Source organism: Carassius auratus, chromosome 16 (genome assembly GCF_003368295.1).
Source record: "Carassius auratus strain Wakin chromosome 16, ASM336829v1, whole genome shotgun sequence".
In the NCBI taxonomy this organism is placed as follows: domain Eukaryota; kingdom Metazoa; phylum Chordata; class Actinopteri; order Cypriniformes; family Cyprinidae; genus Carassius; species Carassius auratus.
The window spans coordinates 2,631,098-2,656,515 of NC_039258.1; the positions used below are offsets into that span (position 1 = coordinate 2,631,098).

Here is a 25,418-nt window from a genome sequence, read left to right on the forward strand (position 1 = left end):
AAAAGCAAGGTCTTCTTTGCAGAAAAAGAGCAAGCATTACCGAAATGCAGAAAAGAGCAATAATCTATTCCGGTTGATGTGGGCACATCATAATTCTATAATCCACAAACAACATGTTTTGTACTACAATGGAACTGAATCTAGTTAAAGGGCATGGATAGCATAGTCAAGAAAAAAACATATTTCCTTTTTTTATTATAAGCAGTCCAAAACTTAAATTTAGTCACTTAATCTTGTTCTAATTCATCACAATGCACAAGTCACTTTAGTTAAGAAAGTAAAGTCTGCTCTTCAGGGATAACGGATTCACACTTCATAAATCGAAAGATAACATGATGTAATACAAGCTATATATTTGAAGACTTCTTACTGTCAGGGTTATGGACCTGTGGTGTTGTGTTTCCCCTCCCCAGGTCCTCTCAGTGACCTAGTTTTCCTGTGTGTGTGATTGTTCATTGCAACCAGATGTGTTTTGTCAATTACCCATGCATTTAAGTTCCTGTCCAACACAGTCTCACCCCTATTCGTCACATACTGCCGTTTTGTCATTTCCCCCTCACGTCCATAAGCAACGTTGAGGGTACCCCCTATTCGTCACTTGACAACGTAGAGGAGGGTCGTCCGATATTTGAATGCAAATCCCTCATCTTTGGATTTTGACGAACCTGGCTTATCCATCTAGCGGTTTTTCTGCGCTGGAAAGTATGGTTTCAGGCGATTAATTTTAATGCTGCTAATATTATGTTAATGTATTTTGCAGTAGCATGCTGCGCAAATACTACTGTCGCAATCATTAATTGGTGAAGTGACCATATATTTTATTGGAGCAGAAACCCTGTTCTAAATCGGAATCACGCCTTTTTTCTTTTTTAATATAATTTTGGGCTACATTAAAATGGCATAATTGCAGGACTGCCTATTTGCTGTAGGCTTTTTTTAATTGTCGATGGTATATCTGTTTGCAATGGCTTATAGTAAGCCTACTTTGTTGTTGTTTTTTTGCGAAAAAAAAAAACACCTCAACATCAAAAAAATACCAATAGCATACTTTTATAGACCTTTCATCTCAATACTAATTATGAAGTTGTGATAAATAGCCTGCTGCGGAAATGTTTACATTACTTAATATGGACATATCCTTTGGCAAAGAGATGGATGCATTCTGGGGCGTGATGTGTTAAAATGTAATTGCTAACATATACCCATGTTTCCTTAGACATTTCTGCTGACCCCTTTAAAATTTTGAGCGAGGATATAAAATATTAAGACTGTACTTTTTCATTATGATTTATATTTTGGCGCAATTTTGTGCAGCGCGTCACTGTGCGCGACCATCACAGAAACCATTGCCCACCGCGATTCCACCACGGTAAGTCACTTACAACAGTCTAATAAGCAAGAGAAATGAATAGGCATTTAAACGTCCAAAATTAATACAATTACGAGTTTATATATATTAAAAAACATGGTGTGTGTGTGTGTGTGTATATATAAATTCTATTAATAAACTTATTTTGAACGTGTAAATGCTTATTAATGGATTATTGGGATATATATATATATATATATATATATATATGTAGTTTTGTATAATATGTAGTCACACAATGACTTCTTTTTAAAATCATTCATTTTTTTATGATATTGTGATTGCATGTATCAACCAGAGCAGCATTTACTTTACATCTTAGCCTAGTAACGTTAGTTATTCATATTATAATATGTAGTTTGGTGATCTATTATTTTTTTATTTGTTCTTCTCTTTCTCTGCAGGTTCCTTAATCCCTCACCTTTAAAAAAAATAGCACCTCATTACATTAAAAAGGCACTTTTAAGAGCCACATTTGTCTTGTATCTTGTTACTCTCTTTACTGTTGTTTTTTTGTCCGTGTGTTTATAGTGTGTTTATCTTTTGTGCCATGTCTGATCCTGAGATGGACTGTCTCTTAAATGAGATGAGTGACCTTGTCGATCAGGCTGAACATCAAGCTCACCTCCAACAGCTCATTAGCATGCACCAGGAAGCAGAACCATCCACCAGTCAGCCTTCCACCCGTAATCCATCCACCAGCTAGCCATCAAACAGCAAGCAAGATGTTAGGTGTTGTCCTGTCTTGCAGTCTGTCTTTGTCCGGTATTGAATATGAGAATGTCTTTTGCTTCGTGTGTTCCTGTCTGGATTAAAGACTTTTCTTATCGTGAATTCACCTGCATCTCCACGTTCTCTTTGTCCCACGCTCCTGACATGAATACTGGACCTGAAAACATTTATAACTGAATGTTTCCCCTCTGATTTATTTATTTCTGCTTTTTGTTCAGTTATTATAAAAAAAAAAAAATGTTGTTGCTCCTCCATGGACCCCTAATTTAATCAATATAACTTTCTTGTGGCTTCTACATTTCATGAAAAATATTGCCTTTAACTTTTCTAAGCCAATACGCAAGTCAAATCATACAAATCTCTTCAACCGTATTATCTAAATACAGTTGTAGATAATAAATGGCTAATATTCTAGTAATATGCATGCTAATAAGCAACTAGTTAAGATAAAGTAAAGTGTTAATCATCTATTGTAAATTATGTAAATCATGAGGTAAGCAGATTAACATTCGGTCGTGATCTGATAATCTTCCCGTATTGTTTCTAACAATACAACAAATTCCCACTCTGTCAAAATTCATGGCATGAAAAGGCGATCAATTTCTTATTGCGGACAGAATAAGAACAATTCTACAATTATTTCTCACCTTTCTGTAGAAATTCATGAAAAGACAAGCCCCTGATTGTTAAGAATAGAATACCTACAGTTATTGTACCAATCAGGAATGCATGGGAAGAGTAATCAACATGGAGTCAAATCTCTGTCCACAAACTTCTTCAAAGTTTATTATTACTTCAACAGATTAGATACTTTGTGAGGGGGTACCCCTCCAACCCTATCTCATTAAAGTGCATATCAAGCATTTCCATTTGGTGTAGGCCTACCTATGAATATGCAGAATGAGACTTTGGTGTGTATATGATACGCAATGTGTAGGAAGAGGGGTGTGGGGTAGATGCGTATCATATGCATGCCAACATTTCTGCTTATCAATTGTACAATTTTCAGTTTGTATTTGGTGTAGATCTACTATACAAATTTTAATAAAAAAAATAAAAAATTACCACTGTTAAATAGAAGTTCAAAACATAAATTAATCAAGCTATCAATGAATCTATCAGCAGTTTGCTAAATTTCTACAGTAATACTATATAGGTATATTTGGTATGAAAGAATGAGTCGCTGTGTAAGAAACATATAGGAATTTTGAAAACATCTGAATTTTGGTCCTAATATATAATATTTCTGCACTGTTCAAGTTGCATGTTGATTCCACCAGATGGCACTCGCAGTCAAGCTGGAGAATTGCTAGAAAATTAAATCTATGCCAAAATCTTGTCACACCTCAACTTACAAGACAACCCACCTACCAGTCCCCTTAAAAGGGATGTGCACAAATGCGACAGATTAATATTCACTGACTAGTGAGAGACACTTCAGAGCTGCAGAAGAGCTAATAGCAATCAAGAGAAATATGGATTCAAGAAAGTCTACAACAGAGTGGAATTCATCTCAGAATCCAGAAACAGGGCATCCTTTTTTTCACTGCAGCAGGACCCTCCGGAGTACTCTGATGCTGGATTCCTTCCCTCTTACAGCAATTCCCAGCAACATGGAGGTCTGGTAGCATCTGGCCTGTACACTCCAGGTCAAATCTGGTCCAGAATGTAGTCACTGTGCAGCCTATGGCTGAAGTGTTCACTCCACTGACCAATCCACTGCCAGATTACCTGGGCTACTCCATCTTTACCATGCTGTGCTGCTGTATGCCTCTGGGATCAGCTGCCCTTGTTTACTCCCTCACAGTAAGTATTGCATTTACATACATTATGCATTTAGGAAATTATATTTTCCAAAGTGACTTACAGTGCATTCGGGCTATTTGTGTGTATGTGTGTGTAAGTATTAGTTCATGTACCTGTCTTATATATTTCATTTAACATATACTGTACTTGTCTTTTGTATATAGAGTATATTTGCAGTGCATTCTGAAAGTATTCCGACCCCCTTCACATTTTCAATTTTGTTATGTTGCAACCTGATATACAATTGTTTTTTGTTTTTTTGTTTTTTTTTTACACTACGTACCTCTTAATGACAAGGTGAGAACTGAATTTTAGAAATGTCTGCTAACTTATTTCAAGAAAAAACTGAAGTATCACATTTATATAAGTATTCAGACCCTTTACTCTGTAATGAGTTGAAGCACCTTTGGCAGGAATTACAGCCTTAAGTCTTTTTGGGTATGGCACAACAAGCACAGAGAGTCAGGATTGTTTATTTACTGGTGATTTAACTTCATGGATTGATGTTGATATTTTTTATTCTAACTTTATTTTTAACATTAATTTATTGGCCTTTTTTTACCTTTCTTCATGCATTTACAAGAAGTGAATTGTTCCAATGTTTTTTTAATGTAAAAAAAAAAAATAACAACTGACAATATTTCAACCGCATTTCAACATTAAAGGTTAGTCTTATGCTGACTGGGTTACATCTAATGCTGATGCATGCTCACTCAAGATTTTGCTTATTTCTAACTATTCTTGACATGCTCAGATTATTTACAGCATGTGAAGCATGACAAGTGTCTCTCGATATATTTGTGCAATCCAGAAATCCAGTTTTGTTGCTTCTTGTAACTTTTTGTTTACAGAAAAAAGAGGTGAGGCACCAAAGAAAAAAAAAAGTGAAAAATTGTGTGTTAGTTTATGCCTTGGTTACCTCTTATGAAAAGAAGTCGCAAATATTTTTAGTTCATTCTTCCATCCGCTTAAATGGAGTTTAAGCATCAAATACTTACATCTAAGAAAACGTTTTCATAAAACAATAAGGTTATTTACCAAAAAGTCTAGGTTTATTTCCTTCATCAATACTCCAACTTGAATAGAGACCACAGTCAAATGTGTAATGATGTTATTTTGGAATGAAGCCAGTTTTGAAATTTCAAAGAAAATTTCTGAACAAGTTCACACTAGAAGAAGATTTAAATATCTTTCTTACAGAACCTGCATGAATTGTTCTTCCAGATAAATCTTTTGTGTGGATAAATTTAATTTGGGATTGAAATGGCACATCTTTGCCATTAGGAAAGATTGGATTAATATTGTTTGTTTTCTGCTTGGATAATATTTTTCTAATAAATGTATCTGTAAACTGATGATGCAGAACAGATGTTTGGAGGGAACGTGGGATACAAACTATTAATTTGCTTTATTACAAGTCATTGTACTGTATGACTAGAATGAATTGAAACTGATTTAAAAAGTTAATAATAAATAACTAAATAGCTCAATTTAACCAAATAGATGTCACCAGATAAATCAGAGTACATTAATGCAGCATGTCTTGTATTAGAATTGATTAATTTTTTTTTTCATGAAATTCTGAAAAAATGAAAATGGGGCATTGTCTAATTAAATATACAATTTGCATATCCAGAACAGATACTTGGACATTGAACAAACCAAGGTTCAAAATTGTTGACAGATTTTATTGTTTTGTTAGTTTTTCTTTTTTTTTTTTTTTACACAAAAAGGATTTTGTTTCTTTTTTATTGCTCCATAAATCAGAAAATACTGTCAACAGCCAAAAATAAAAAGGTTTTGTTTATTACGAAAACCACTCTGTAACAGCCTATAAACAAGGAAGCAGAGCTGAAAAAAAAAAAAAAATAATAATAATTCAAGATATGTTTTCTCATTTCCATTTGTGTAATGTTTTCTTAGTGATTCTATATCATGCCCTGTGAATCCCTTAAAATGTTATTTAAGAAAGGTACTATAAAGGTAACATTGAAACATTTGTTGTTGTTTTTTTACAGACTCGAGATGCTAACATGTTTGGACACCAGCAAATAGCCAGCAGAAACTCCAGAATGGCACGCATCATCAACCATGTCAGTGTTGCTGTTGGCCTAATCTTTTGCTTGATGTGTATAGTCTACATCATTCTTCATTTTGACCCAGTTAAACGCTTTCCAGGATTTAGACTATAAGCAATCTCATACAGGAAACCAGAAAGTTGAAGATTGTGGGTTTCACAAACATTTGTGGTTGTACTTTTAAATGTTAGTTTTGCTCAAGTTATTTTTTGTATGATGGGCTTTAGGCTTTTTACTGTATGTTTGAGGAGCTCCATCCAGTGGACGAATGAGGAATGATTCAGCATCTTTAATGTCACCAACTCCTCCACATATCATTGTTTATACGTAATTAAAAAAAGCTTTTAAAAGTTAATTATTTTATGTTTTAAAAAAAAAGATTTATTAATGTGACTCTAGCATCAATTAAAAACCTGCTTGTCTTAATATTACATAAAACTTGGAATAATCAATATCAAATGTTGGATGTCTATTTTAACTTTTACCAGAGTCTGTTTTTACCATGATACACTTACATTGCATTTTCTCTTGTTTTTAGTTTACTTTAGTAGTTTTATATCCTAATTCATCATTAACTTCTTCTTCTTACCTTTTTAAGCTCATGGGTTTTCCAGGGTTGTCACCTTAACAATAAAAGACATAAAATAATAATAAAAAAAAGGCTAGTAAATGTATTTATCTGTATTTATTGATATTATCTAGTTATTACCAAAAGCAGAATGTATAGGTTAATTAACATAAATATCAAACCATAGTTTTGACCAACAAGTTGTTCGGGGCAGTATTATTTTAGTATAATTGAGCTACTAATATAACTTTTTTCTATTTTAACTTTGTTTCTATTTTTATACTTTTAATCTTTAAATGTTTATTGTTAAATGTCTTTATTTTAACCCTTATTTACATTTTAGTTTTAGTTATTTTAATAGAACAAGTAACACTAAATTAAAGAATTGCTGTCTTGTAACTAACATATTTACACCACACGAGGGTGCTCGTTGTGTATTGCGTCGTTTCCTTGGCTAATATATAAATTGGTCTTCTTTTCTTTTACTGTATATGGTTTAAAGGAGAAAAACGCTCAAACACGATGATAGGTCAATATGGAGCACCATTCATGTTTAATTAGATATGTTTGCTCTGAATGTGTGAGCACGCCCCGCCCACAGCTCCTCTCTCTGCGCGGTCCCTGCAGCACGCGCCTTCTCTCACGTCTGCATCCGCGCGCCTCTGTCAAGGTCACGTGCAACAGCGTGCGGAATTCCACCCTTTCCTCATCCTGACGTTACATTCATGCAAATTCACTTCTGCTTTTTTTTGACTAGGACGTGCACCTTAATTTCCAACAGCAGGCTATGTAAGCGGGTTTGTGTTAAACAATTTAAGCCCAAATAACGAACGTTTAAATGAATTTAATGAACTACGTGTCATTTAGTAAAAGGGCGTGATTTTTTGCATAGCCACAATTATAACCACAGTGATTTTTCCCAGTATCTATGCATGAAATTAAATAATATAGCAAAGATAAATGCACACTGGGTACTTTTAATAGCAATGCTCTGAAAAATTAGATTCAGGTTGCCTCCAAAAAGTGGGTTTGTGTAAATTAACTGGTAACATAACTTATCTGGTGTCCTTGCATCCTTTCATGGAGCTTTAATACAGAAAGCAACTTTCAGAGGCGAAAACTTCAATTAAATGGCTCTACTTATCTTGTGAAGGGTAAAATATAATAATATGCCCAGGTAACATAATTCTGCATGAGGGGTATGGATCTTTTAGAGTTTCATTTAGCATTTTGGAAGTCTGGCACATCTCTACAGCACCGAACTGCGCTTGTTTCAGGCATGTTATAAATCTCCCCTCCATGTCCTTCTATAGTATCGTCTCACCCAGTCTCCCATCAGCGTTTCCATAGCATTCGTGATAGATAGCTCGTATATGCTTCTTTAAAATTATCCTACGGTATGACGTCGGGTTGCCAGGGTGACAGGCCCCGGTGGCACGTGTCCGGTATAAAATGGTGCAGCATTACGCGGAAACCGAGCAGAAGCCGTCGCAGCAGCATCACTAAAGGAGGTGAGCTCTTCCTCATAGACTTTACATCATTTTTGTGTCGAATTCACAGACTGCAAAATGGCATACACATTTTAAACCTTTTAAAGTCGATGGTTAGCGTTGAATGATTTTGTTTGCCACGTTTGAGTTAGTGAGGAAGTTGTTATATAATCCGTCAGTTTCTGCGTGATGCACGAATATATGGAGGTGGTGGTTCATTCATACATTCCATGCGGATTTAAGCAAGTATATAAATGCTTTATTATAGAATATACAATATTAATTTCATACCCGTGAAATGTTAGTGTTTTATTAAATGAAAATGTTGAAGAATGAGCAGCGCGACGTGCCTTGCGGGCCGCTCGCGATGGGCTCATTGCGTCATATCGTTCCAGAATGTACCATCTGCTAAGATGCTGCGAAAGAGGGGAGGGAATATGATTTAATAAATTGTTTTTAAAAATAACTTTTCAAAACTCGACCGTGTGTTGTTTGAGCGCATATTTGGATTGTCTATTTTAGTCAAATTGTTTTATTTTATTTATTCGATGTATTAACAATGACAACGAATCAAGTAGAAACACACTCACCCCTTTCGAACATAAATTCAGCCGTTTGCGCTCTAATGCTTCTAAAAGCATATAAACAGAAAAAATGTCAGACATCACTGGCATCATGAAGGTCGGACGAGCCGTCAAGGTCAAATGATATAATTCCTTGTGCTTATTCAAAATGTATTTCTCATAACATTTAGGGTTTGAATGGGTTATACGAGAACAGGGTTAGGATAGATAGAGCTTCCATCTGTATTTTAATATAAATTTGGACAGGACACATGCTACACGGTGAGCATCATGGGAGATTTTTTTCCATCATGTACGTGACTGGACTCGTGTTCGATGCTGCAGTGGAGAACATGACTCAGATCTGAAAACCTTGGGTATCATGAGCAATAGTGAACTTCAGAGCTTAGTTCTATAGTCATTTCCTGCAAATTCCCCGATGAATAAAACATGAAACCAGCCTGAAGTGGTTTACCAGTTTTAGCTGGTTTAAGGTGGTTTTCATGCAACCAAATGACCCACCTGAACAGATTTGGTCTGATGTGTTTTTCTTCAGGTTATGCATTATTAACAACAACAATCATGTGATCATTTGAAATTAATAATGTCATTCATATATTTGTTAATGAATAAGTGTCATTTGAAGACTGTTGGTTGAAATATATATGTGCGTGCAAGGGAGTAATATGCAGGCCGCATTTCCATCCCTCATTCACTGACCTTCTGCAGTCTGACTCTGCAGTTGCCACTGGCAACAAGAAGGGCCTTCGGCTGGCCATTTAAGTGTCACTTACTTTATATAGTGGATGTTACCTTGCACCAGACAAATTTTGCGTTCTTACTGCGGAGTTAGTCGAAAAAATAAGCTTGTATTTAATTATTCAGGTGTTTGATGTTTGATGTGCTGATTCATGCATCATGACATCACAAATAACATGCAATGTTCGTTGCTTTCATACTTGCATCTGCATCATCTAAATGACAAGTAGATTAGACTACTGTACAATGAGCACTGGTTTCACGGAATTAAATATTGAATTGTGCATTATCAAAATAATTTGCTTACATATTGCATGTTTCATGATACAGAAATTAGCTAAAGTACAGTCACACACGCCTTGTTGAGAGGATGATTATTTTCTCTCTGGGCTGTAATTCGCACCCTTGGAGGAATAATTTTTAAAGTTAAAATACCATTCCCTGCTCAAACATGTCCTTTAAACTGAGCCAGGAATGGGAACAGTGGGTTGCAATGTGGGGCAAATTAAATGTTCTTACATCATACCTGTTGCACTGCGACTGAAGCCAAATGTGACCGTTGGCACACAAATAATGGTCCTAATGTTAGACATTTATGTGTTGCACTTAAAGTGATTTCCGTTGTAGCTTTCTCCTGCTGCTGTTGTCTGGCTGGAATGACGCAGCACTTCTTCTGGATACCTTAAAGGCAAACCTTCCAGAAATACAACACTTCTCTACTTGATATTAATCATTTTAATGATAAAAAAAGGTCCATAATCATTTGGTATGTATTTAGTTGCAAGCTTTTATTTTCTTTGCAAAGTGTCACTGTTTAAGTTTCTGTTTAATTTTATGCCACACAGCATTAGATATTTTCCACTCAAATGACTGTTTCAAATGACAATTAATTATGAAAAAAAATATTTGGAAATTAGCATTGAATGTGTAATGTCATGTTACACATGATATGCATGTGACAGTGTTGCTAAGCTTGAGAGACGCTAAACAGAACAGTAGGGGAATTGAATTTAGAGTGAGTTTAGAGGTGTGTGTGTGTCATTTGATCCAGGTCTCATTGAAGACAGTAGGCTTTTGGCAGGAAACCAGTTCTCTCTGACTCTGTCCACTGTTCTTTTCGTTGACCAAGTTTTCCAAGAACACAAAGAGGGATATTTACATCTATTAACAAAAATGCATAGTGGCAAAATGTGCAAAAACTTTGGAGAATCAGAAAAAAAAACTAAAAGAAAAGTCTCAGAAGAGAAAAGAAGTCAGAGGAGAGGAAGGGAAACTAAAGATGCCGACGTGGTCACCGTTTTCCTGCACTGAATGACCTTGTCAACATCATGTGATCATTCTCTGCAATTTCATCAGATCCTGTTGCTTTTAAGACTTACAGCTACATTTCCTCTGTTGATTAATTTTTTTATTAACCTCCATGCATCCATTAGCTTAATTTCTAAATTAATCAGCAGCCATCTACTGATAGTGTTTGCAAAACATTAAATAATTTCTGCACCAGCATTACATGCATATACAAAATGCAGCCATTTTAGCTTCAATCTGAATCTGCGTTCTGTCATTTCACGTGCATGGCATTCTGGTAGTCCTTAACAAGACTGGGGACTTGGATAAGGATTACTCAGGCAGGGCAGGTGCAGTACATGGTTCACATGCGCTTGGGCCGATTAGGAGATTACAGTCTTCTTCAGATACACATCGCCAGCTGCAAGGACGGGTCTTTATTCATGCTGTGAAAGTCTGACTTTCCTTCCTTCATCTTTGCTGTCAAAATCAAGTGTTTCTAGATTATGCAACATTGCAAATGCAATTGCTAGTACTTTGCCATTCGCTTGGTATAGATGTAGTTTACACCTCATCTAGATTTGCCCTTGAGCATCCAGTATGGCCAAACCAAAAATTTTAAAGCAGAGTTTGATTAAATCTTGACATGTACTTTGGCATTGAAATAAGCTGCCTTATTTTCTACTTAGACCACAACCTTCATCTCATTTCAAATTGCCCTTGAGCAAAAACAACCTGATTTCAACCAGTCTGGTGATGTGGGCCATTGGTTGTGGTGCATTAGCTTTCATTTGAGTTCAGGGTCAGTGTTCATCTTATTCAGGCAACATTATACAAATAAGTGAACTGATTTTGATCATTCCGAGTGAGATGGTTTCCTTTGTTACAGACAGACATTTGAACTCATTTTAGGTTGATCAGTCAAGGTGTCACATTGAATGGTTGCTGTATTCTGAGCCTGAGGGTGATTTTTCAATATTCGTGGAAACTGCAATTGCCATTGGGAAATGGATTGTTCAGCGCCTGGAAAATAAAGCTCTTGTATCCAATTCTAGGGCATAACCTCATAATCTCAGCCATTTGCCAATTTGTCTAGACCAACTTTTCAAGCAGACCGTGAAGGTCATCTTTGGCCATTTCAGTGGTGCGCAGAGACAGAAGTGGCAGATCAATGGTGTCTATGGAAAACCTGTTCGTTTGTCTCATTAATGACTGTATGCAGTACTTGCCTTGATGAAAGTATAAACACGTGGACTCAAAACAAACCATTGCTCAATAAAACCCAAAAGATCATGAGATATTCTCTGTCAACTTACCACATCTATGGGCTTTTAGATGGCTATATTTTGTAGTGACTACAAATATAAACCCTATAATGCTGTTAGCTAAAATGTGTTTATATCTTAAAATGTCAAACAAAATGTAATGCATTAGAGCCATTCCCTTGAGTTATTTCATACACAGTCTCGTAGTGTTTTAAATACAGTGGTAAAGTCACAGAAGAGCGACAGCAGAAATCATCTTATTCTAAACATTTCTAAAGTCTAAACTGATTTAGACTGCCGGCTTGTATATAAGGCAGAACTAAAACAACAGAAACACTTTTAACTGAATTTAAATTGGTCAACTTTTGCATTGATATTTCAATGAGTGAGTCACATCCCCGTTTCATGTGCACATGTATCCGTTTCCAGTTGCAGTTTTAACATCCTCCTCTTCCCTTTTATACTTCTCAGGCGTTAGCCATAAATGGCACAATGTAAAAATACTTGACTCTGGTCCAATTGTTAGGCTCATATTACACAAGACCCATCTGTGGAACTCTGATAATAGAGAAAACTGCAAACGATGTTGGGCATGTGACAACTTGTTGCAGTGAAGATACACATACCCTGCCAATATTTCGCCAACTTCCTTTAAGGACAAATTGTTAAGTGCATGACTTGCTGGCCCTGTTCTGCATGAAGAGAGGAGAATAAAGGATGTGTCTTAACACCGTAGATCTTCTGCTCTGCCAGGCTAATAAAGTATGCAGGTCCAGTGAGGCCGAGCTTTGGAAATTTTCCAGACAGCATTCTAATGAACCCAAGAACAATACAACTAGAGAACAGTTCAAGCCTCCACCCACCATCTAAAACAACACACTGGCTCAAAGAATGTTCATGAAGTTCAGTCCCACAAGCGTGTTTAGATAGACCACTGAGCTGCTAGTGAGGGTGGGCGGTACGATAGAACTCACAGAAATTGAAGAAAACAAAATTAATCTATGTCAAACTAATGCTATTATTTCACAAGCTAAAACGAAATGAAAACTAATTCATGCCATTTGATAATTTTCTCTTATTTTATGGAAGTTGATCTGTACAAAAACAGCTGCACATTATTAAACATTGAGTTCAAAACATTTCTTTAAATTTTTAGTTAAATTATACGTTATAATTTTGCTGCAATTGCTTTAAAAGCCTGTTTTGTTTTTGTCTTCTCTTGTTTCAGGTTCAAGACCACAATCCATACTCTTGCAATAATGTCTGAGCTTTGCGTTGGAATCAACGGGTGAGTTTACATCTGAACTGTCACAGTGTTTAAGACTTTAATATATAATAAATATATAAACAACATCACAAAATACCAAATGTAAATCTCTTCCAGAATGTAGTGAACCAGCTAAAAATGTTACTAAATGTACCAAATAAACAGTTGTATAGATGCTGGACAAAGCCAGATGAATTCTAAAATAAACTTTTTTAGTTCCTGAATTCCTGAGTTGATGAAAAGCTAATGTTTTAAATCATAAAAATGAGTAATGAACAAAATAAAAAAAATAAATGTTTCCTTTAGATTTATTTTGAGGCAGTAAACAGCAAGGCAGCTCACTAGGTTTTGGGACAAAATTTATAATTCCATAAATAGAGATTGTAAAATGCATATAAAGAGAGAGAGAGAGCAAATGACCTTATTTGGAATGACTACTCAGGATGAGTTTAAGCCTCCATCCACACAAGCGCATACACACACTCCTGCTGCGTAGTCTTTCAGGCAATGTGTCCTACCAATCAGATATCAACTGACAAACATGATTTATTCACTTTACCTTTCATATGCTGGCATATTTAATAAAAACATGTAGATATTCCCTTGTTTCACCCAATGTGATAACACAATCCTTCAGTGGAATTTATCATCACGTTCAGATACAGGAGAATGAGAGGCATCTTTCAAAGTAACAGATACATGACAGATTGTGTCATTATGAAACATCTTAAATAACTCCGCCGTGTGTGTGTGTAGATTTGGCCGCATTGGCCGTCTGGTCCTCAGGGCCTGCCTGCAGAAGGGAATTAAAGTCACCGCCATCAACGACCCCTTCATCGACCTGAAGTACATGGTGAGAGTCACTGAAGCAGAAATTATGATTCTTGGCACTTTGTAAAGCAGCAGCCAAGTTAAACTAACATATATACGTATACGTCTATAGGCCTGCACTGCATAAAGTGTTTTTTTAGTATGAGATTTCAGCAGCTTTCCCTGTGAATTTAACTGCATTTCTTTTAGCATCCATACTTGAAGTAAAAATAGAATTACCACTATATCAATTCTTAATGCATATTTATGATCCTATTGTGCACCATTTAATGGTACACACCATAATATTTGTAATAAAATGAATGGTGCTGAAATTATTTTCCTTTCTACTGATATAACAAATCTCTTGTTTTTCTATTTTTTAAAACAGACATTTCAAGGTTACGAATAAAATCAATTGATTCATTTTTTCTGTGTGCCCTGTTTCTATAAAATGAATCCTAATCTAGTAATATCAAACTTGAAGTCATGTACCTTGCTCAACAGGTCTACATGTTCAAGTATGACTCCACTCACGGCCGCTACAAGGGAGATGTTCACCTAGAGGATGGAAAAATGATCGTTGATGGTCAAGCCATCGCTGTGTTCCAGTGGTACGTTGGTTTTGTTGGTTTTATAAGTAATAGTTGCCCATCAGGAACATCTCTCTGTTAGGATATAACTCCAGCATTAACACATAGACTGCAAACATGTTTAAATTCATAGTAAACACTGTCAAATTTAGGAAGATTTGTACATCATACTGCACAGTATATAGGCCCACTATTTATATAGCTCTACAGTATAGCACTTTTTTTTATTGTAAATAATATTGCATGTTTAATTCAAAGTAGCTTTCTGTTCAAGTCAAGTCTGCTTTATTGTCAATTCTTCCAAATGTACAGCACATGTATATGGAGTATGTTATCATCTCAGAAAAAAATATAGATAGTTGGTATTTTTTATCCAGTTTTAGAAAAAATGGTTAGCTAATTAAACAATGAACCACTGAAAAGATATTAAACCTTTGCAGTTGATATTGTTTGTGGTTCCAACATCACACTGGAAGTAGAAGGTTCTTCTCTGGTTCATTGGTTCAATGTGCACTGCATCGTATGAGACAGTACTGTTTTGGCAATTAATATGGTTCTTTTATGTGTACAGAAAAAGACACTGCAGAAATAGTATAAGGAGTTTCAGACATAGCCTGTAGTGTTGTGCTAATTCTTTTTCTCTCTTGCACTTAGCATGAAGCCTGCTGAGATCCCATGGGGTGATGCTGGTGCCCTGTATGTAGTCGAGTCTACCGGAGTCTTCCTCAGCATTGATAAGGCCTCAGTAAGTCTGCACCTCAGAGTCATCTGGACTGTACATTTATAGATTCTAAATCAAATATTATTATAATATTAATAATTTGTGAAATTCGTCCCTATAGTCTCACATCCAGGGTGGTGCCAAGCGTGTGGTTGTGTCCGCCCCATCACCTGATGCTCCCATGTTTGTGATGGGAGTCAACCAGGACAAGTATGACCCCTCCAGTATGACCATTGTCAGGTGAGCAAACCAAGTCTAATGCATGTCAGCATGTAGATGAAAATTTTAATGCATGCATTTGAAAATAACTGACCTGTGCAACATTAGGAGATAAACTTATTAATGTGTGTTTTTGTTGAAAACATCACAGCAATGCATCCTGCACCACTAACTGCTTGGCTCCCCTGGCTAAAGTTATTCAGGATAACTTTGGTATTGAGGAGGCCCTCATGGTGAGTTGATACCTGGTGTGACATGAGTCCCACTTAAATATGCTCAATTGGGTCAAAAATAATTTTGACACTTTTAAACTAAGACAAACATTTAACATTTGCTTCTTGGAAATAAGGCTAAAAGGAAACCAAAAAGCATGACATCATTAAAACAACAGTTCTAATGGGCAACATGATGTGTGAAAGTCACATTTGGACTTTAATTAAAAAGTAGCACTCATTTTCAAAAGTTTGATTTAAAAAAATAATAATAATAGTATCAAAATTTATCAGAAGTGCCAATATATTTGTAATGTTATTAAAGAGTTCTCTTTTAAATAAGAGCAGTTATTTTTAACTTTAGATCATCAGAAAATCCTTTAAAAATTATCATAGTTTCTACAAAAACATTAAGCAACACAGCTGTTTTTAATATTGATAATAACAATTGGATTGGACTGGATTAATGATGCTGAAAATATACAGCGTTGCATCATAGGAATAAATTACTTTTTAAAACATTCAAGTAGAAAACCAGATTCTTGAAAACTAGCCTTGTTGAGCATTATAGACTTCTTTCAAAAATATAATAAAACGGAATAAATCTATAAAATTATTTTCCGTACCTTTTCACAGACCACAGTCCATGCCTACACCGCCACACAGAAGACAGTGGATGGTCCCTCTGCCAAGGCCTGGCGCGATGGACGCGGCGCCCACCAGAACATCATCCCTGCTTCAACTGGTGCTGCCAAGGCTGTGGGCAAAGTCATTCCTGAGCTTAACGGGTCAGTGCAAGACAGATCGCAAGACAACTGATCAATTTTGATGTTGACTGGAGAAGTTTACCATCTATCTTTGTTTTGTAGCAAGTTGACCGGTATGGCATTCCGTGTGCCAGTCGCCGATGTGTCTGTTGTTGACCTCACCTGCCGCCTCTCAAAGCCTGCCAGCTATGCTGCCATCAAGGAGGCTGTCAAGAAGGCCGCTCAAGGACCAATGAAGGGAATTCTGGGATACACCGAGGATTCCGTAAGTGCTAGCAGTAAAAATCTTTTAGAATTCCACAACAAGCATATTTTCATTTATACTGTAATGCAGTTAGAAATTGGAATCATATTTAATTTGTGTTGTTGTTTTTTTCAGGTTGTTTCTTCTGACTTTATTGGTGACACTCACTCTTCAATCTTTGACGCTGGTGCAGGCATCTCCCTCAACGACAACTTTGTCAAACTCATCTCCTGGTAAGCTCAAAAACAACATGACTTAGTGGATGGTCCACCCAAAAATTACAATTGCGTCATGATTGACTCACACTCATGTAATTTCAGATCTGTATGCATTTGTGTATTCTATGGAACACAAAAGAAGATATTTTGAAGAATATTGGTTACCAAATGTTTTGGGTCCTATTGGTTTCCATAGTATGGACAGAAAATGCTATGTAAGTCAATAGGACTTGAAATTGATTAGCCACCAACAGTCTTTAAAATACCTTCTTATGCGTTCAGCATACGGAACAAAACTCACACTGGTTTGAAACAACATGAGGGTGAGTAAATGATGGCAGAACTTAGATTTTTGGAAGGACTGGATCAAATAATCACATAACCTTTTCCGTGTTTTTGCTGGTGATATAAAATTAAGTCTTAACTGTGAATATTGCAATTATTTTTTAACTTCTAAAAACAGCATTTTCAAATTTTTTCTAGAGTTCTCACAAATTACAAGTATGACAGTGTTAAGATGGATGCTTTGCAGCAGAAAAAGCGATGATCTAATATTTTTTTGTTTTTCTTTCTTACAGGTATGACAATGAATTTGGCTACAGCCATCGTGTTGTAGACCTGTTAGTGTACATGCACTCCAAAGAGTAACTCGCCAGCAAGTTTTGGTGACAGCAGCAAAGCCCTACCATTCCTTCTTTCAACGCACTCATTTCATAGCTGAAGCCATAGTGACACGCCTTAACATTCCTGCTCCCACCTACGAGACGTGTTCGTCTCTGTAGACGTCTGTGTGTGCGTGTTCGTTTCTTTTGACAGTATCTGTGTCACTCCACAAGCATTGCTGTAGTTGTTGCCATTCTGGGTGTAATCACGTTGTGTTGGTGTAAAGAGAACAACTGATATAAAGTTATATGAGGTAAAAAGCTACTGTAATGCAGTTTAAAAAAGAAACTAATTAAAGTGTTTGGAAAAACAAATGTGTTCCAGTTATTCTGTCTCTTATAAGGTGTACTTACATACATGATGGTAATAGTTTAACCCTATAAAGCCTTCTGTATTATGTTTGATAAATAAATCTCTAGGAGCTTCTTAATTATGAACCTTTGTTGGGAAAACCTATTGCACAAAATCTACTCATCTTCTGTCGAATGGCTTTGTATTGTTTCTAACATTTCAGGTTGAGCATTTACTGGACTGAAGCAATTTAGGTTTACTTAAAAACATTTTTTAGAATAATTGTAAAAATTAATTCAGAAAATATCAGATATCAGAGTAAAATATGATAAAACAAGATTTGAAGGAATTATTTTTTAGCTGTCAATCATTAAGTTTTATTGTATTTTATGTTTTGCCCCTTATGGAGTATAAAAAATTAAGATAAAATCATTTTTTTTTTATTTAAGATGAGCTCCATATACTTACTGTATCATATTAAATCAGCCCTAAAAGCCTGATGCATATACAAAACGTAATATAAATATGATACAAAATTCATATGCAAGTTTTTTTCAACTTTGCTTTCATATATATTTTGAAATATAAAAAGACTGTAAAAAATTATGTTCTTACATTTACATTTAGTCATTTTGCAGAAGCTTTTATCCAAAGCAACTAACAACTGGGGGATACATAAAGCGATTCTTCTTAAAGAGGCAAACAGACACAGGAAGTGCTTGTAATACCAAGTTTTAGACATTGTTTGATTAAGTACAAGCTAGAAAAATAGGAATTAAAGAGGAGGTTTTTTTATTTTATATTTTTTATGATGAAGCCAAGTAGTTTAGAAAGTGATGAGTTTTCAGCTGTTGCTGGAAAATTGTCAAGGATTCAGCATTCCGGAAGGGTTGGGAAGATAATTCCACCAGCCAGGAATGGTGAAGGAGAATGTTCTGGAAAGTGATTTCGAGCCTCTCTGTGATGGTACCATGAGGTGTCGCTCACTATCAGATCTCAGACTTCTGGAGGGGATGTAGATTTGTAATAGGGAGTGGAAGTAGGTGGGTGCTGAGCCTATGGCTGTTCAATGTGCAAGCATCAATGCCTTGAACTTGATGCAAGCCACAACCGGTAGCCAGTGCAAGTAGATAAAGAGAACTGTACTTGGTAACATGGGCTCTTCTGGGTTCGTTGAAGACCAGTCGTGCCACTGCATTCTGAATAATTTGCAGAGATTTGATTTTGCTTGATGGAAGTCCAGCCAGAAGAGCATTGCAGTAGTCCAGCCTAAAAATGACAAGGGCCTGGACAAGAAGTTGTGCAGGATGCTCCTTTAGAAAGGGCCTTATCTTGCTGATGTTCTTAAAGTAAAATGCTGTCGTCCTTATACGCATAGGATGCACACGATATACGACTTATGATATCCTGAAATTTATAAATATAAAATTATATATGCAGACTAAATGCGTTGACCTGTATTGCATTTATAATATACAAACAACAACAAAAGCAAATTTATCAGTTTTGGCATTGACTGATTTCAAGCTATAGAAAATTAAAATAGCCATTTAATCGTTTATAGTGTTCATGTTTACACATTCATAATTATTCCGTTCTCGTTCTCTCCTTCTTGTGAATGAGTCTGATTCACTCAACTGAACGAACTTCGTGACTACTAACGTTATCTACTGAATATTTAGGTATCCAGCTCATCTGACACTAGCCCATAGACAGTAAAAGAAAGCACTAGCCCGACCATAGAGCCCGACTACGTCAGACTTCCTACTTCCGCTCAATTTCATTTCGTGAAGTAGCAGAGTCTGGTATTGCCAGGCTAATCTGACACACTGCATTTTGCACAATATACAGGAAGTATGCACAATTATTCACGCATATCACTGTGTATATTGCATGAAACCCACAGACTGTATAAAAACATTACACCTAGCAACAGAATGAGAGACGCGGAACTACAGTAAGTTAGAAAGCGCTTCTGCTCGGAAAGTTAACGGTGGTGCACCGGAGGATTATGTGACCTGCTCCTGTCATTCTAAATTCGCGATTTTGTTGGTAAGAAAACAGTCGATCTTTTAAGTAATTGATGGTAGGGGTATTAAATTAGTTCCAGAAGCAGATATAGTTTATAATAAGGTGTATAAAAACTATATTTCATGCATTTTTCTCACGATTTAAGCACGCTGTCTAATACCGATGTGTTAGTAGATGTGGTGTTTTAACATGACGTTTCAATAAACCAAATAAATATCAACATTTTGTGTTATACCGATATATTATAGCTATAACTTTCAATTGGTGTAGATAATACATTTGTCATTCCAGTAATATCCAACTTCTGAAACATGCAGGTTTTAAAATGATAATGTTGAATATATCTGGAGTTTTTTATTTTCTGTATTAACAGGATCCGAGGAGGAAAAAAAATCCCTCTGAAAGCTCTAACGTTACCATGACGCTTTTTCATTTCGGAAATTGTTTTTCCTTGGCCTATTTCCCATATTTCATTGCATACAAATGTAGTGGATTGTAAGTATTTAGACAGTATTTTTTCATACTTGGAAGTATTACATATCTAGCTATGTTTTTTGTAGAAATTGTATAGATATTATTTCCAGTATGAATTAAAAAGAGATGATGTTTGATTTTGCTGAAGTATGTAAGTGTACAGTATAATCTTCTTATATGCCATATGCCAGACTAATGTGTCCAGTATGAGGCATGGTCAATAAATAATTTGGTTCTCCCCTTTAATTTTAATTATTTAATCTGTACAACAGTTGTCAGTTGTTTATGTATGCTACAACGATCTAAATGTTCTTTCTGGCTGTGATAACTGTTCAGATCTTCGCACTTTTGTTTATTGCCAGGTCTGAATATAATGCATTTTGGAGATGTGTCCAAGCAGGTGCTACCTATCTCTTTGTGCAGCTGTGCAAGGTGACTGAACCCTTTAGTCCTCGCAAAGATGTTTCTAATGTTTGTGGGTCGAAGATAGAATATTATGAGGTTTTCTGTAAATGTGTGATATCACTTTCAGATGCTGTTTCTTGCCACATTTTTCCCCACCTGGGAGGGAGGAGTTGGGGTGTATGATTTTGTTGGGGTGAGTAGTGAATGTTCCACTCTTTTTTTTTTTTTATTCATTTTTGAACATTGCATAATGCATTTATATAGATAACTTTGATTTGAAATGGTACATGGCATAGAATAGAATAGGAATAGTTCACTCAGAAAAAGAAAATTGCTGAAAATATGCTCAGCCTCAGGCCATCCAAGATGTTGATATTATGAATAGAAGACCTGTGTTTTAGGCAGAAGAAATGGCTTCAAGTTAAAAACATCTTTATGGATTTGCTTCTCACAAATTCTTTATTTCGCTTTACAACATTTTAATTGATGAACTGGAGTGGAGTGGATTATTGTGATGTTTTTTTATCTGCTGTTTGGTGCCTCATTCTGACATCGGCACCCATTCACTGCAAAGAATCCACTGGTGAACAAGTAATGTAAAGCTAAATTTCTCCAAATCGGTTTGGGTGGATAAACTGAGTGAGCACTTTGTCTTGGTGAACTATTCATTAAAGGCTTATGTCCACATCCTTGCAAATTATCATGTTAACATCATTCATTCTTGTATTGTTAACCCCAGGAGTTCATGAAGGCCACAGTGGACATGGCCGATCTTCTAGGTCTTCATCTGGTTATGTCCAGGAATGCTGGGAAGGGTGAATATAAGATCATGGTGGCTGCTATGGGCTGGGCTACAGCCGAGCTCATCATGTCAAGGTATTCTGATCGTCCTGAGAGATCCGCTGTCCATCACAATCTCTGGCAGTAATCAGTAGAAATGAATGCACTGTGCATGGTTTGGTTATTCACTTTTGTGCAAGACTTTGGAGTCCAAAAAAAAAAAAACCCTGATCTATTCATTTTAAACAGGTGTATTCCTTTATGGGTGGGAGCTCGTGGCATTGAGTTTGACTGGAAATACATTCAAATGAGCTTTGATTCCAACATCAGTCTGGTAAGATACATGCTTTCTTTCGGCTGTACTTTTTGTGTTTGCATGCAAAAAAAATCCAGTATCATAAATGTATTTATTTATTTATTTACTTTTCTGTAACAGAGCTTTTCTATTTATTATTTTATAATATTAAATGTGATATGTATGTATATTAGGACACAATTTTTTAAGTCTATTTACTCACTTCTGTTGCTTTATTCTGTACCTAAACTTAATGATTATTATTTTTTATCATATTAGGTTCATTATATTGCCATGGCAGCAGTAGTTTGGATGTTCACTCGGTACGACCTTCCCAAAAGCTTCCGGCTCCCTGTTACCATCCTGCTGGGATTGTGTGTTTATAAGGGCTTTCTTATGGAGTGAGTATCACAGCAATGCTTGTTCATCTTTTTTATTCTGCCTTTAGATAAACTTATTTAAAACTACTTTTGGCACAATTTTTCATCTAAGGTATTTCAACATAAATTAAAAATTAATATGTATTCAAATTTGTAGCACATTTCTAGTAAACGGTCTATGATTTATGAAGATAGTTAAATTTGAGTAAGGATTCACAATATATTTTGACCAAATTGATATTGACCATTATTTGCTTCTTTTTAAAAGTTGACATCAGTCTGTTTAGACCAATATTGGAGGAGGATAATATTGCTGATTGATTTTTCCTATTCACTCAGTTTGCTGTTTAACCACAGAAGATAATAAAGAGTACTTAACTATTATTCGTTCTATAGAATTCTCTTCTCTACTTAATTACATTGTAATGCTTATTTTCCCTGTATGGATGAATATTTCAAACAGCTTTGATTCAGAATATCAACTGTTATATCCATTTTTGGCTGTGGCATAAAAATAACTATTTCTAATTTTCAATATTGGACTGCAATTCTGTATCAGTTCAATTCTGTATCTACCTACATTAATCTACAAAAATAATTTGATTTAACTTGTAAATAGAAATCAATTGTTCAGATGTTCAGTTTTATAATAATTATAGTCTTTTTATTAGTCAAATAATTTATTTAATTTTATTTATCACAATTCATTGAAAAATGGTAATTTAATAAGGTACAGTTTAATACAGTCGAGCTGATGCACTTGTTCTTCTCTCCTCTAGATGGCAGTATTGCCTTAAGTTAGATTTTAGTGCCATAGGGTTGGAATGAAATGCTTGCTTATTATTTGTCACACAGTACACACTGTATACTGCTTACTGTTTATTATTTTTTTTTTTTTTTTTTTTTTTGTGGAATGCATTACACAGCATAGAATATATAATACAGTAGTATGCAGAGTTCTAAAATAACATTTTCATTTTGCATTCATCTGGCATTTATTTCATATTTTTAATTCAGTTTTGCAGATTCAGATGTATTAAAATTCAGATGAATTTAAATTGCACTGTGGGTTACAGCATTAGTGTTGTGTATTAGGTCCTTCGGGTGTTTCAAACATATGAAACTGCAGAAATAATAAGTGTAATATGTTGATATACTTTTCTTTATGAAATCTCTGTGTGTCCTTTTAAAGAACTGTTCTGCTCTTTGTTTTGAGGTTTCACTGCACATAACTGTTTACTTCCATGTTTGTGTGTCTCCTCCAGGCTGTTTGTTCATGTTTTCCTCCTGGGCAGCTGGACGGCTCTCCTAGTGAAGGCCGTGCTCACTGGTGCCATCTCCCTGTGTTCACTTTTCCTGTTCGTCACACTCGTTCACAGCAACTAAACCCTTTTACTTTACAGTATTTGAAGAACTGATCCACATTCCTACTTCAAACACTGTTGACTTTTGTATCTGCTACAAGGAGACTGTGAGAGTATAACTGTTATTAGTGAACATGTGTTTATACTTTATTCAATTAACTAAATAAACATTTGACTTCAATATGAAGGAATAATTTTTGGAATACAGTTTTTTTTTGGTGAGGACCCTGTAATGGTGAAACTCACTCCAAGAAAAATCTTATTAACAACTAATTTATTAATAAAGGCCACATGGGACAAAAATCATTTGCAGTTTTTTTTATGGTAGATTTTAGTTATCAAATAAAAAATTGCCAAGTATGAGCAAACCAAACCCAGCATACATTATTAATATTTTTATTATTATTATATATTTTTTTTTATTAAATTTTCAAGGAACAAACTACACTAATAACACTTTACAAAGATGTATGGTTTGTGAATTTTAGTCAGAAATATTAGTAAATATGAACAAACAATAAAAATAGTTCTACAGCATTTTATTAATACATTTACTAATATTTTTTTAAAAATAAAGTTTTATCTGTTACTGTGCACTGACATGAACAAGCAATTGTATTTTTTATGAACTAACATACAGGTTTATAAATGCTGGTTTGTGTTATAGGTTATTTTTTACTAATGCATTAAAGGAACTGTTCACCTTGCTTAAATGCATGTTAAAATTTGCTCGTCCTCAGGCCATCTGAGATGTAAATGAATTTTTTCATAAGAACGTATTCTGAGAAATTTAGCACTACCTCATTTGCTCATCAGTGGATCCTCTGTAGTGAATGGGTGTCGTCAGAATGAGAGCCCAGACAGCTGAAAAAAACATCACAATAAGCTTGTGAAGCAAAAAGCTGTGTCTAGTAAACAAATTCAAACAAATGAACTTTAAACCTTTGTTTTTGGCTGAAATAAAAATCCTCTATCCATAATACTGTTTTATCTAGTGAAAGGGGTATCTTGTCTGAATCAGGAGAAAAATGTACACAGATCAACCATTGTTAACATTCTGACGGCACCCATTCACTGCAGAGGATCCATTGGTGAGCAAGTTGTGTGATGCTGAACTTCTCCTCATCTACATCTTCGATGGCCTGAGGGCAAGTACTTTTTTTTTTTTGCTAATTTAATATTAAGTATTAATGAACTATTCCTCTAACCGATGTAACTTCATTAACTATTCCTTTAACAAATGAGCCCTTATTGTAAAGTGTGCCCTTTTAATCCTTGAACAGCACAACTATTGTTCTGCTATTTCACTTCACATTCCTGGCACTTAAAAACTCAAAAATACGCTGGGAATGTAAGGGACAAGAATGGGTTACATGTGAGTTTTGAAAAAAATAAAATAAATAAACATGGAGTTAATAAACAGGTTAATATGCAACATATAAACTAATTTTAATATTAGAAACAGTACTGATGGTAGTTAGATGCCACATATATTACCCTATGTACTTTTAAGCCATGATTCTCCCACGATTCTAAAAACAGACAACCCAATAAAATGTGATTTACTTGAGTTTCTGACTAAATGTTTTATTAATGTTATATATTAATACATATTTATTAATTTAAACAAACTATCTTATGTAAAATAATAATAATAAAAAGACTTTTTCTTGAATCTCTTGAATTAATGATTCAGACATCAAATACATAACAGTCAATTTTCATCATCTGGCATAATGTAACATATAGAAACATTATTTGCAGCAC

General features: G+C 35.2%; 2 protein-coding genes across 2 annotated transcripts; both read left to right on the forward strand.

The window, feature by feature from the left end:
* The first annotated feature begins 7,962 nt into the window (after nt 1–7,962).
* LOC113115749 (glyceraldehyde-3-phosphate dehydrogenase 2) lies at nt 7,963–17,945 on the forward strand. Its single transcript, XM_026283328.1, has 11 exons — nt 7,963–8,064; nt 13,146–13,205; nt 13,941–14,037; nt 14,502–14,608; nt 15,242–15,332; nt 15,430–15,548; nt 15,679–15,760; nt 16,376–16,527; nt 16,609–16,771; nt 16,886–16,983; nt 17,547–17,945. The coding sequence occupies exons 2-11, from the start codon at nt 13,177–13,179 to the stop codon at nt 17,614–17,616; spliced, it is 1,008 nt and encodes a 335-aa protein (XP_026139113.1). The 5' UTR covers nt 7,963–8,064; nt 13,146–13,176; the 3' UTR covers nt 17,617–17,945.
* A 1,776-nt stretch (nt 17,946–19,721) lies between these two features.
* Nucleotides 19,722–23,842, forward strand: LOC113115750 (transmembrane protein 147). Its single transcript, XM_026283329.1, has 8 exons — nt 19,722–19,974; nt 20,327–20,448; nt 20,790–20,859; nt 20,960–21,025; nt 21,572–21,708; nt 21,862–21,946; nt 22,187–22,308; nt 23,553–23,842. The coding sequence occupies exons 2-8, from the start codon at nt 20,372–20,374 to the stop codon at nt 23,671–23,673; spliced, it is 678 nt and encodes a 225-aa protein (XP_026139114.1). The 5' UTR covers nt 19,722–19,974; nt 20,327–20,371; the 3' UTR covers nt 23,674–23,842.
* The last annotated feature ends 1,576 nt before the right edge of the window (nt 23,843–25,418 follow it).